The 12,902-nt window shown below is 40.4% G+C and overlaps 1 protein-coding gene across 4 annotated transcripts in view; it reads right to left on the bottom strand.

Moving 5' to 3' along the window:
• Nucleotides 1-1,269: 1,269 nt before the first annotated feature.
• LOC122084708 (callose synthase 7-like) overlaps nt 1,270-12,902 on the bottom strand; it is a 33,750-nt gene continuing 22,117 nt past the window's right edge. For 3 of the 4 annotated variants that reach the window (XM_042653148.1, XM_042653150.1, XM_042653149.1), the window contains 6 exons: nt 4,841-4,953; nt 4,537-4,766; nt 2,634-3,431; nt 2,474-2,524; nt 2,041-2,226; nt 1,270-1,718 (listed from right to left, as the gene is read on the bottom strand). In XM_042653148.1, coding sequence (XP_042509082.1) covers nt 1,488-1,718; nt 2,041-2,226; nt 2,474-2,524; nt 2,634-3,431; nt 4,537-4,766; nt 4,841-4,953 — 1,609 coding nt within the window. In that variant the 3' untranslated portion in view covers nt 1,270-1,487. The remainder of the gene's footprint in view (nt 1,719-2,040; nt 2,227-2,473; nt 2,525-2,633; nt 3,432-4,536; nt 4,767-4,840; nt 4,954-12,902) is intronic. The other variant, XM_042653151.1, reaches the window with a different exon arrangement.

The following is a 12,902-nucleotide window of genomic DNA, read 5'->3' as shown; positions in this document are numbered from 1 at the left end:
AATCTCTTGGCAAGCCCTGCCCATCTATGGATTGGCTTGGAGTTGTTCAGGTCAAGGTTGGGTTTGCCAAAACCCAAACCATTTCCACCTTGTTTCCATCAGGATCATGATGCATTGCCTAAATCAATATGCGTCTTGAGTTCAACTTGTCTTACCCCTTGGAGCCAGCTCCATGATTTCTATGGTACATGTGTGTCCGGGGGATTAGTCAGGCTAAGGGTCTGAACACCCTTGTCAGAAAAAAAAAAAATGACACATTGCTTTACCACAGTATGCACTTATTAAAATATCGGTGTGTTACATTGCTTTATCTAAGATATCCCAAATCTCTACCACATCTTTCAGCGTATTGAGACAATCTACCTAATTGAGGTCACTTTTTTTTTTTTAATTGTTTTCCAAGTCCCGTATACCAATAACTCTAAACATGTTTTTTTTTTTTTTTTAATTCATTTTAATCTCTCAACTATTAAAATTGTGGACCATCTACTGATAATAACACCCTGTGCATTTGGTGTAGCATGAGAGATTCTTCCTACACCAGCAGCTTGGAAATCCTTCCCCATCCCACAAAAGGTCTCACTGTGGTGTGGGATCTTAGCCGTTGTAATACACAAATATTCAATTTTCCTTAGATATGCCATGCAGCGGTGTACTAAACTGTTGCCTGTTGGTATTGTGCCCCTGCACACTATTTTAATTAGTTATGTCATAGTTTGGAACAAAGTGGATATTAAAACTACTATGATAAACCAAGATGAATCCAAGCCTTGGAGAATGATATGGCATCTAGCCATTTTACCTTTTTGGGGAAGCAGGTGTGGTTTAGAATTGCCCGTCTTTTGTGTTGCAGGAAAGTGCAACCCCCTATCATTACAATTAATTTCCCAAAATGTCTTTTCCTAAAGGCCTCGTCTGGTTGCAAGGGAGATAAAAGGAAAGGAAGTGATTGAATCAAAATTAAAATGGAACTTTGGTTAACATGAGGTAGTGATTAAAAAAGTTTCCAATTTAAAAATTGGGTTGGGGATCATTACCTAGTTGTGTGGCCACTGCATCAGTGTGGGGACCAACTGGGGCCAGGGTGGTCTTTTTGCCACCCCTATGTCTGGGCGTATGGGCGCACAACCAGGTAGCGACTTTCCCTTAAAAATATTTTTCTTTTTAAAACTGATTCCACTTTCCTTCACTTCCCTTTACTTGCAACCTGACAGAGCCCAAAGAAATTCAAAATTTCATATTGGCATCCACAGGTATACAGCCTCCACATCCTGTATATAGCTGCACTTGCATTCATTTGTGAATCAATAATTATCAGAACAAAAAGGCTGAAAGATTCTCAGAAACAATAAATATATCAAGGCTTTTATAGTTCTGTTGTTCTGCAACAAGGACAGTTGCGATACTGAACCTACAAAAAAAAAAATTAATCACTCCAAGATGACAGATCAATGTGTGATGCCAGATTTGAAGTCTAAACTAGGTGATCATGGACCATCTCTTCTTCCTTCTAGAATCCTTGAGATCTGTAGACCTCTACTGAATGCTTGGTTGAAGAGCATCTGGGTCTGGAACTCTGAAACAAATGGGAAATAAGACAAAATGACAATGGGCATAAAAATTATCATTCCCATCACATACTCATATCCTCTTGCTAGCTTCTTTATGGTGTCCCAGAACCCTATACCCTTCATAATGGATCCGCAAGCTTGGCCAATCTTGATCATGGAAAAGATAAGATCATGTTAGAGGGTACTTTGATTTTAGGTACAACGTAAATAGTCATAGAAAAATATATTTTCTTAAAATTTTATCTCATAGCTCATGAGTTACCACATTAAATGGACATATTTAGTGAAAAAATATTTTCTGCCATCCAATACTTTTGCCGTGTCTAGAAAATCTTGTCATCCTTCTATCAACATGGTTCAGTGAGGCTTAACTAAACACTAGGAATCTGCAAGACCATTTTATGCGATAATTCCCGAGCCATTCGCGTTTTTCCTTCTAGAATAAATATAAGCTTGGAATGGTACTTACAAGAAGTAGTGCCCATCCAGTTGGCATGAAGCCAAGAGCACCAGCAAACAAGTCCCCAGTGGTCAGGCCACGGACTACAAATAAGACGGCCACGACAGACAAGAAGCCAAGGAACAGATGCAACTTGAGGATTCTGAACCAGAGCTGAAAGTTGGTGTCAAATTTCCTTCTCCTCATTGATATCATCTGGAAAAATTGAAACAGGGATACAACATCACACTAATATACGGACACTCGCACATGTGTGAGTGTGAGAGTGAGTGTGCATGCCCGGGTGTGCAAGCACTCGTGAGCCAGTTCATCGGTATGGGGTTAGAAGTATATCTTCCCAATCTTAGATTATTTCAAATGGATTCCTTCTGAACCAAGATAAACTGTGCAATCAAAGATTATTTCACATATTACTTCATATTTGTGAGTGCAATGTGCATACCTTTAAGAAAAACAGAACAGTAACCATGACCAACCATGAAAGCCCGTACACCTAAAAATAAAGAGAGAGAAAATGTGATAAAAGTTGTAATTGGTGATACATCAGTGTCTCACTGATAGGATTACGAGAGAACAAGCATTATGCTAAGGCAGAAATATACCCGTAAACTCTGCTTATGGTGTGCTATGTTTAGGTGGTAGACAATGCCATATTGGTAGATAAAGAAGCGACATGCCAGAATTATCTCCAGTACTTGACCCCGGATGTCTGTGTGCTTTAAATGCTCCAGTTCAGATTCCCACCAGGATTCCCAGCTTCTATCTTGTGGGATACCGATACCACCACGATTGCCCATCCACCTTTTCCAGTCTGTCCAGTCATCCACTGTCTTCTGCCACTCAAACCCAGAAGGATTGAACACAAAAGGAGCAAACAACCATGAGGCAACCAAGAACCACATGGAGGCTGTGATAAACCGATATATACTCGAACTACGGTATGACTTCCCATAGACTTCATACACAATTAACAACATCAACAGTTCCAAACCCTTCACAAAGTGACTTCGGGAATATAACCTGTAATTAGCAGCAAATTTTACATGAAACAAAACAAATCCTCGACCAGTAGCTCTGTATTTAGCACCACCATGCAATATTGTCCTCCCATAATAATGAGCTTTTGTTCCAAGCTGAAAGGTAAAGAATACAGAGGCCAGTTGCAGCTGCATGACAACGAAATCACCCAGTGCAGTGAGAAACCCTTTTTCAAGGCCAATTTCCATCACCATGGGCAGCACCATCAACAAGCCCAGCTGATAGACAGACTGGGTAGCCAGCGCCATTTCAAAAGACTTACTTTGCTGAACACTTGGATCCAAAAGAATAGACCTTTCCAAACCACTCAGCACCATATACAGCTGCCCATAAAGGAACACATACACAGTAATAACAGTTACCTGGAAACAGAACCATTTAACATCACAAGAAGCAGGTATATTCCAAAAAGCAAATTATGGTCTAGGCAAATGGAATGATTATGCACAGTTTTATTTCATTCATCTTATTGTGTTAGCTAGTATAAATCCCAAACGACATGTTGTGAGACATACAACCTCTATAAAGTTAATTTTGTGATTTCACATAAAGCTGAGGTGCATCCATGTTTAACCAGTTTAAAAACAAGAGTTGCAGAGGTCTTGGTTCATTTCTCCACTTCGAAACCAAACAAAAGGCGAGAACAAAGATAAAAGAACTGTTTTAACTTTAAAATCTTGATATATATATATATATATATATATACATATATACACTATAATCAAACAAATATTAGGTTTCAAAAGAAAATAACTCATATTAAATAAACAAGGTCTAGTTAATCAGCATCTATGACCAAAAGAAATCTTGATGAAGGATAATTAGATATCTGTGGGTATTTTGCCCAATTAGAACTGTTAACTGATTTCCAAGGAAACGAAGAAGTAAGAGAATTGCTTCATAACGGAGATTGCAGAAAATAAACTAAGGAGATGAAAGACTGTTCACCAAGAACAGCATCCAGCTTCCTACCAAAGAAAAAGTATAGCATCTAGGTTTCACATCTGACCTAGGAAGAGAATAGTTCCAGTGATCTATTGGCCAATTCCAAATCTAATTGAAATCCTATTCCTACGAGGAACACCTCTCTGGGTAAATAAAACGAAAGCAGACCTATTTAGACCTTAAACCAAAGCCTACTTGGACTCGGTAAATCAAATTTAGTGAGAAATGAAATCAAGCTCCAAACCAACTCAAATAAAAATCCTAATCTAACCAGGATTCAAAGTCTAATATTCAACTAAAATTAAGCACTGATATGATTCAAAACAGGAATTTGTAAAAAGAGCAAAAATCTTATATACTAAGTAGAAAATGGGTATACTAAATAATAGTAAAAGTCATAATCGATAAAATCCTAAAAAACAAATTGACATCTAAAAATGAGAGAACGTCCAAGATAGTGTCCTCTAATGTTCTAATTAGTCATAGTGATAAAACTACTGAGGCTTTATGAAATTAGCATACCATGCTGCTGAAGTAGAAACCAACAGTGGTAAAGTAGAATGACAGCATTCTATAGAAGTCAAAATGATGCCCCAGCCGATAAACATCACGGCTCAGTGTCTGCTCTCCATTTCCATTTGCTACCTTAGCCTCAAAAAGTACGATTTGATTCATTCCTACATCATATCCCTTTCCAACTTGGATATATTCATGATGAGTTACAGAGCCCCCACGTAGAGTTGAATTAAATCCTGCAGAAATTTACACATATTAATTATCTGATGACACCAGTATATCTGTACTCATTTAACATACAAATGTTTACCCGAAAATATATCTCCACTTAAGTTAATTGTTTTTGAAGCTTTGCTTATGCCACCCCTTGTCAAGTGAAAGATTCTGTCAAATATATCAGGATGACCATAATGGAACCGGACCCTGAATAGCAGGAAACAAAGATTAATCTGCAACTTCATAAGAAGATAAGAAGAATTCCAGGGGGGGGGGGAACCCAACAAAAGTTAAGCACAAATATTAGGTTTCAAGGCATGCATCAGAAATGTTTTATATGGTGTTCCAATTTTGGTTTCTTGGACAACCTCACTTCTCCAGCCCCTCCCTCATAATGAATTTTATTTCTACAGTATGAAACAATCAATGACATATAATTTCACTAAAACTTCATGGGACTAATAAGAAATTCATTCCCATTTATTTTAGTTTCAAGTTTTTAACCTTTTTGTAACCTATGTGATTGAGTAACAATGGTGCAACAATTAAGTAGACTACTCCACTTTTGTTATTTCATTTAGCAAACTGTTGTAATATGGGTATGAGGGTAAATCTGTCCATAGGGGCATAATAGTACTTGTACCAGTCCATCAGTCATTATAAATAAAGAGGGCCTCTGACATTGACAGGTCAAGCATTCCTCTTAAACAAACATGGTATCAGAGCAAAGATCCACCTTGGGATCCCAGCCCTAGCTGCGGCCTCCCTCTCGTTTCATCCTTCCGCCTCCATTAGTTCTTCTCTCTCTCGCCTCTTATTCTGATCTCGATGAGCTTCCTTAGGCCACCAAGGGCTCTGTCCCAGCTCTCTGGTCTCTAGTAAGATGATCTGAGAGACCCCTTTCTCTTTTTCTATTGATTTCTTGGAGTTTTCCCAAAATCGATTTTTGTCAAGGTTTTAGCCCCACAAATCGATTTCGTTGACAGAGTTTTGTGCCCCATCGATCCTCTTGTTAGTTTTTTTGGAAACCTATCAATCACTTCAAGGTTTCAATCCCTCCTTGGGCTTCATTGATTTCTACCTATGAGGGTTTGGAACCCATCAACTTCTACCTATCAGGGTTTTTGGAACCCCATCGATTTCTACCTTGGCCTATACAGATGGTTATGATTAAGATCACATGTGTTTTTTCATCAATCTATGGTATGTTTAAAGTTCCTGGTATCAACCGGAGTGATCTTCCCGAGTGGTAATGATGTCGGAGGGTTCTAGTACATCAACTGGAGCTAAAAGGGATGTGTCATACTCATAATGATTTTCCTTTATTCCCTGTTAGCTTTGTTCGACTGGATGGGAGCAATTGTCTAATGTGGTCACGTTCCTGTTACCTTTATTAATTCACGGGGTTATGCTGGTCCACCTTATAAGCGACAATGTGGAGCCTACCACTGGTGATGATTCACAAAAGAAGAAGTGGAGATTTGGTAACTCCTTGGTGATAGCCTTTCTCATCAACTCTATGCAACCCCAGATTGCTAAGGGTTTCCTTCTCTTGGATACTGCTACCAAGATTTGGAAAGCGGCCTAGGACACATACTCTTAGGCAAGGTTCGAAATCTCGTTTTGTTTCGGTGGGTTCATAAACTGAAGTTTCGTTTTGTTTCGACGAAATTTTGGCCAAAATGGTGTATTTTTTTTGTTTATTTCGGTGGTCAAACGGTCATATTTTGACCTAAAACTTAGTGGGTAACTTATTTTAAGGTTAATAAACATGCTTAAAACATAAAAATGCAAATATATTAGGACATGACATAATTTTAGAGTTGCACCTTTGTTTGGCAGCAACTGTCGAACTATTCTGAAAATTTTACTTGGTTTTGGAGAAAGAACTTTACCTTTCTTAAGTTTTGAATGTGTAAATCTTGTAGGAATCCAATAGAAGTCAAAATGTGTGATGATGTGGCTAATTAGAGGTTTGTTGGAGACTTTGAGTGTTTTTCCTTCAAAATATGCAAATGGAACAGAAACCACCAAGACAGGCGAGACAGAGTTGAAATTTCGACCAAAATACCAAAATTTTGACCGAGATATGGTATTTATAACACATGAAATATACCAAAATGACCAAGATACTGAAACGATACCGAAATTTTGTACAAATGTTATTTCGTATGTAATTTTGTTTTGGCAAAAAAAAAAAAAAAAACTGAGATTCTGAAAATTTCAGCGAGATTTCGAACCATGCTCTTAGGTTGGGAATGATGCCCAAGTTTATGTACTGCGTAAAAGGCTTCATATAACCAAGCAAAAGGACCTGACCCTATCGCAATATTATTCTGAGTTGCGCAACCTATGGCAAGAGCGTAACTTTTATGACACGTTTTAGGCCACCACATCTATTGTTGCTGCCAACTTCAAGAAGTGGGAAGATAAGTTTCGTGATTATGACTTCTTAGCAGGACTGCATGTGGAGTATAATCAGAGTCATGCTCAGGTCTGGAGTCGGGATCCTTTCCCTACCTTGGAGCAGGCTTATTACTTAATTTAGTTAGAGGATAGCCGTCATAATGCTATGCTACAATGAACTCAGCTTGCCATTTAGAAATTTTCAGCTTTACTCTTTGGGCCCAAAACTGAACCTAAAGGTAGTACCACTTGTTCTAGTCACCGTACCTCCTTTGATAGGTAACCAGTCAAATGTGACTATTGTGGTAAAGAATGTCATACCAGAGAATTTTGCTGGTAGCTACATGACCGCCAAACCAACTCCTCAAAGGGATGTGGTTGTGGTTGATCTTCTTAGGCTGCCAATCATATTGAAGCATCTGATTCTACTCCTAATAGTATCGGTTCCTCACTTTCCCAAGATGAGCTTGCTATGCTTTGGCGTTTGATGACAAAATTGGATTAGCATTCCATCGTACCTGCCTCTGCCTCTACTACTACATCACTTGGGTTTCCTTTGAATCCAATCTTGCTTACCCAGGTATTTCTTTTGATGGTCATTGTGTATCAATTGTCTCTCGTCCTTGGATCATTGACTCTGGTGCCACTAATCACATGATTGGCTCCCTTAGCCTATTTTTTCAATATTCCCTTTGTGAAAGTAGAGATAAGGTTTGCATAGCATATGGTTCCCTTGATTCTGAAAAAGGGTCTATCATTTGCTCTCCTACTTTATCATTAGCTTTAGTTCTTTATGTTCCTGATTTTTCTACTAACCTTCTTTTTATTAGCCGTCTTACTACAGACCTGAACAGTAAAATGAACTTTCCTTCTCATTGTGTGTTTTAGGATTTGGTAACAGATAAAATGATTGGCTATGGTAGGCTGGATGATGGTCTCTATTTGCTCGACGATGATGTCGCTTTAGTTGGTTAGGCACATTAGACCAGCTCTTCAACATCTTTCTTCGAGTTGTCTCTTTGGCGTAGGTGTTTAGACCACCCCCTGTTGGCACCTTAGTTAAAGTTTTTTCTAGTTTATTTCAGCATTGTATTTCGAGAGATTTTTTGGTGATGCTTGTGTTTTAGCTAAAAAAATTCATTCACTTTATTCTAGGACAAATAATAGATCTTTTCCATTTATGTTCGGGGCCCTACTTGTTGCACTTCTATTTTTGGTTATTGTTGGTTTGATACGTTTATTGCCTTTCACTCATGGGTTACTTGGGTTTATTTGATGCGTCATAAGAGTGAGGTGTTCCACTGTTCTCCACTTTTTTTCACTGTATGGTCCGCTCCTAGTTTAACTCCTGCATCAAATTCCTTCATTGTGATAATGATAAAGAAATTTGGAGGTCTTTGGTTGCATTTGCTTTGTCCACAATCATCATCTTAATGGCAAGTTGGACTCACATGGTATCACGTGCGTGTTCATCGGCTACTCTGCCACCTAAAAATGTTATCTTCCATAAGTCTATCACCTACTACTCTCTGGCACCTCTTCATTGGGGGGGGGGGAGTCCTCTTTTTGGTGAAGATGTGCCTTCTCTTGTTATAGTTCCTCCTCTTGTTGATACCGCCTCTCTCACTCCTTTATTTCAGGGGGCGAAAATAGTTTCTTCAGTATAAAGGGAGACACAAGTTCATCCTTCGAAAGTTTACGTTCGTCGTAATCATGAGAAGAAAATAGACACCACCACAACGGAGCATACTGCACCACTGCCATCTCTTGATCTAGATCCTACCTATTTTTGTTTGGTAAATATCATCCTGATCCTCTTGTTATTTCTGTTTTTGACCCATCTCTTGACTTTCCTATTGTTATTTGAAAGGGAACAAGATCTTGTACTCAACATCCCATTGCTCAGTTTGTTCTATACAATCTCTTTCCCCTTCATACCGTACATTTGTGTCTTCCTTGTCCTTTGTTTCTATTCCCCAGAATTGGCAGGAAGCAATCACAGAGCTGCGGAGGAAGGTAGCCATGGTCAAAGAAATAAAAGCTTTGAAAAAGAATAATACTTGGGACTTGGTACTCGTTCCTCCACAGAAAAAGATAGTGAGCTGCAAATATGTTTTAACTATGAAGCAAAAATATGGATGAGACTATTGACCGATACAAGGCTAGGACGGTTGCTGAAGGTTTTGCTCAAACCTGTGGCCTTGATTTCAAGAGACGTTCGCTCCCAAGGCAAATATAAACACCATCAGTGTAATACTCTCCTGTGCAGTGAATCTTGGATGGGAATTACAACAACTGGACATTAAGAATGCATTTTTTATGGTGAGCTGGTAGAAGTGTATATGGATATTCCACCTGGTTTCTTATGTCCTACAACGAAAGGAAAATTCTGCAATCTCAAGAGAGAATTATATGGGCTAAAACAATCTCCTCATACCAGGCTTGGGAGATTCCATAAAGCTATGGTGTCTGTAGGGTAAACTCAAAGCAATGCTGATCACACTCTCTCTGTTTATTAAACGATCTGATTCCAAGATAGCTGGTCCTCATTGTGTATGTTGATGACATTGTTGTAACTAAGAACAACATTGAGGAAATTTCTTGCCTAAAGACTTATCTGGAAAACCCTCAGGAGCCTAACAAGAAGACTGTCTGACCGTTCTTCCTGAGCTCTACCTGTTAACCTCCATGGCTGACCTCTAGGCCAAGGGCCCCTCCCCCTCCGAATCTCCCTAGATCCCCACCGACTGACGCTGTTGCTTCTCCTTCTCCTTTGTCTGCCGCAAATCAACCTGTTGGCATTCCTCGGAATTTACACTTCAAGCACTCCATCCCCCCTCTTACGGAGGGCCTCACCCTTCATTTTGTCCCTCCCCTTAAGCTAGGTGAATCTCTTATTGCCAATTGCCCTAAAGGTCTGCTGGACTCCGAGGTCTCCCGCTGGAATAACTCCCTTATTGGCCATTTTCTTGGCAAGAGACCACCTTTTCACCTCGTAAAACTCTCCCTCCTCAAATCTACAGTACTTGCTAGATCATGGGTTCTTCATGTTCCTCTTCTCTAAGGAAAGCGACAAGATCCGTAGCTTGGAAGGGGGTCCATGGCTTGTTGGAAGGTCGCCAATCTTTCTTCGACCTGGCACCGTCATTTGCTCCTTAATCTAGTAACCTTCTCAACCATCCCTCTTTGGATCACGCTACCTGGTCTTCTTCTCCACTCTTGGTGCTCAGAAGGTCTAGTGTTGTCGGCTCGGTCTTTGGCACCCTCTCTGCTCAGAACCAACTGCAAGGATCAACTTGCCTTTGCCAGGATTTGTGTAGAGGTCTCTTCCTCTGTCGCTCTCCCCTCCTCCATTTCGGTTGAAGATGACAAAGATTTCAGTTTCTAACAACCTGTCCATTATGGTTGGAAACCCCCTCAATGCCTTTCCTGTAATGTTTTTGGAAATGAATCTGGTCATTGCTCTTTGAAGACTGCTCTAGTCGCTTGCCAGGGGGACTTGCATGTCAACCCGATAGGCCCCATTCACCAAAGGGAGAGGTTGATCATAGCTGAGAATGACGACAGGCAATTTTTTCGTCCTCAGACGAGAGGCAGAGGGAGAACTAGTCGGAGACTTTTGCAGCGATCTCCACATGCAAATGCATCCTCAAACCCTGCGGTCCTTAGAAGCTCTTTATCTAATAGACATAACAAGTTTTCCATCTTGGAAAACTCTGTTGAAGGAATCAAAGAAATCCCACTGCCTGTCAGGTCTGGAGAAGGAGATGTTGATGTGCAAGGCTCTTCCTTTTTTGACCATCCATTAAAAGAGGTGGCATATTGCTCTGATTCTTCTTCCTCTTCTGGAGATGATTCCTCTTATTCCTCTACCTCTGCATCTGGAGATGCCTCTTCTGATATCTTTGCATCTACATTTGAAGACGATACCTCAAACTCTGATGACAATCATCCCCTCTCTGGGGCTAGATCCTTGTGATCTCTTTCTCCGCTAAAGTCACAAGCGTCAAACAGCCCCCTGGTTTCAAGTCTATGTCGGTTGATCCTTCTGGTCTTATCATTATCTCTCTTGTTGTCCCTCTCTAAACTGACGGTACTCCCACTTACCCTACTGAGCTGGATGACCTCTTTACTGGGCCAAACCACCCCATTTCCCCTAGCCTAAACCAGCCCATCTCTCCTTTGGCTACTACGGCCCAGTCCACCTTAGCTTCTCTTGCTAGGCCTACCAGTGCTTTAGAGGCCCATAACAATCTGTTATGTCTGGACCCATGCTCAACCCACCATTTGGATCTGGGCAAGGGCACAGACATGACCCTATTAGACCTCCCTTCTTCTCTGCTTGATATTGTTCCTTTGTCTGCAAAGGCCACGGGAGCTGCCACCAAAGCCAAGAAAGATCTAGCATGTTCTTCTCGCCCCTGACAGCCTGCCAACCAACGTGCCCAACCTCCATTATCTCCCAACCAACATTCATACCAGCGCAGAAGCAGGTCTCGGCATGCCACTAGAATTCTTGGCTCCCCCCTGTGGAGCAATTGTTGCCTTTTTCTTGCCTTACCTAATGTCTCAAGGCATAATCTGGAATACTAGGGGTCTTAACTTGCTCCAGAAGCATGCAGAAGTTTGCTAGCTCATCAAAGAGCTCTGGTCCTCTTTTTGCTGTCTCCTTGAAACCCATGTCAAAGAGTCCTCCATTTCCCAAGTTGCTTCCATTATTGCTCCTAGTTGGTCTTTTTTTTCCCCAACACTCCAATCACCAAAATGGCCGCATTTGCTTCCTATGGGGAAAATCTAAACTCAATGTTTCCCTCTTATCATCCTCCCCCAGTTTCTTTATCTCTCCATTTCTGATATTTCCTGTAGCTCCACCTTCTTCCTCACCTCTATTTATGCCTCCAATTGCTTGGCTGACATGGATGTCCTAAGGCATGATCTTAAACATATTGCAAACCAGATTTGCACTAACCCTTGGGGAATCTATAGGGGCTTTGATGTGGTCAAATTCAATCATGAGAAACAAGGGGGGGGGCACCCTCGACATGGTGAGTGTTGAGCCACTAAACACTTGTATTGATGATATTGCTATTGATGACCTGAGATGGTCCAGAATCAAATTCTCATGGAATAATAAATGACCAGGTGATGCTCGCATTGCCTGTAAGCTTAATAGAGTGTCATTGAATGGGGCTTGGCTCTCAACCTTCCTCCTCCTCCTATGCCTCCTTTGAAGCTCCTAACATCTCTGACCGTAGCCCTATCTCCCTTTTAGTCCATCCTTACACCTCTTTTGGCCCCAAACCCTTCAAAATTTTGATATGTGGTCCTTGCACCTTAACTACCCCTCTATTGTCAAGTAAGCTTGGCTTAAGCCAGTCTCTTAATAGCTTGGGTATTAAGAGACTTTTTCTTTTAGCATTACATTGCTTGATGGAGTGTCCAATTTGAAATAACCTAAAGGGGGGTGAATTGGTTATGCTAATGGAAATTTAAATCTTTTTCAAATGATATCCCAAGTGTGATTGCGAAACAAAATATGCCGAATAAAATAAAATTCACAACCACATAAGACTAAGATTTATAGTGGTTTGACTCAACCTGAGTCTAATCCACTCCTTACAAGATCCTCTTGTAAGGTATTCCACTAGCTTTCTCTTTTAATATAGTAAATAAGGAAGAAACATTTACACTCTTTTTATGAATAAGAGAATCCTTACAAAATCTCCTTTGCGGGTAGAGAGACACCTTTC

The sequence above is a fragment of the Macadamia integrifolia genome, chromosome 7 (genome assembly GCF_013358625.1).
Source record: "Macadamia integrifolia cultivar HAES 741 chromosome 7, SCU_Mint_v3, whole genome shotgun sequence".
Lineage (NCBI taxonomy): Eukaryota > Viridiplantae > Streptophyta > Magnoliopsida > Proteales > Proteaceae > Macadamia > Macadamia integrifolia.
Note: the sequence above shows the minus strand (reverse complement) of the source record. Positions and strands in the feature narration are given on the sequence as shown.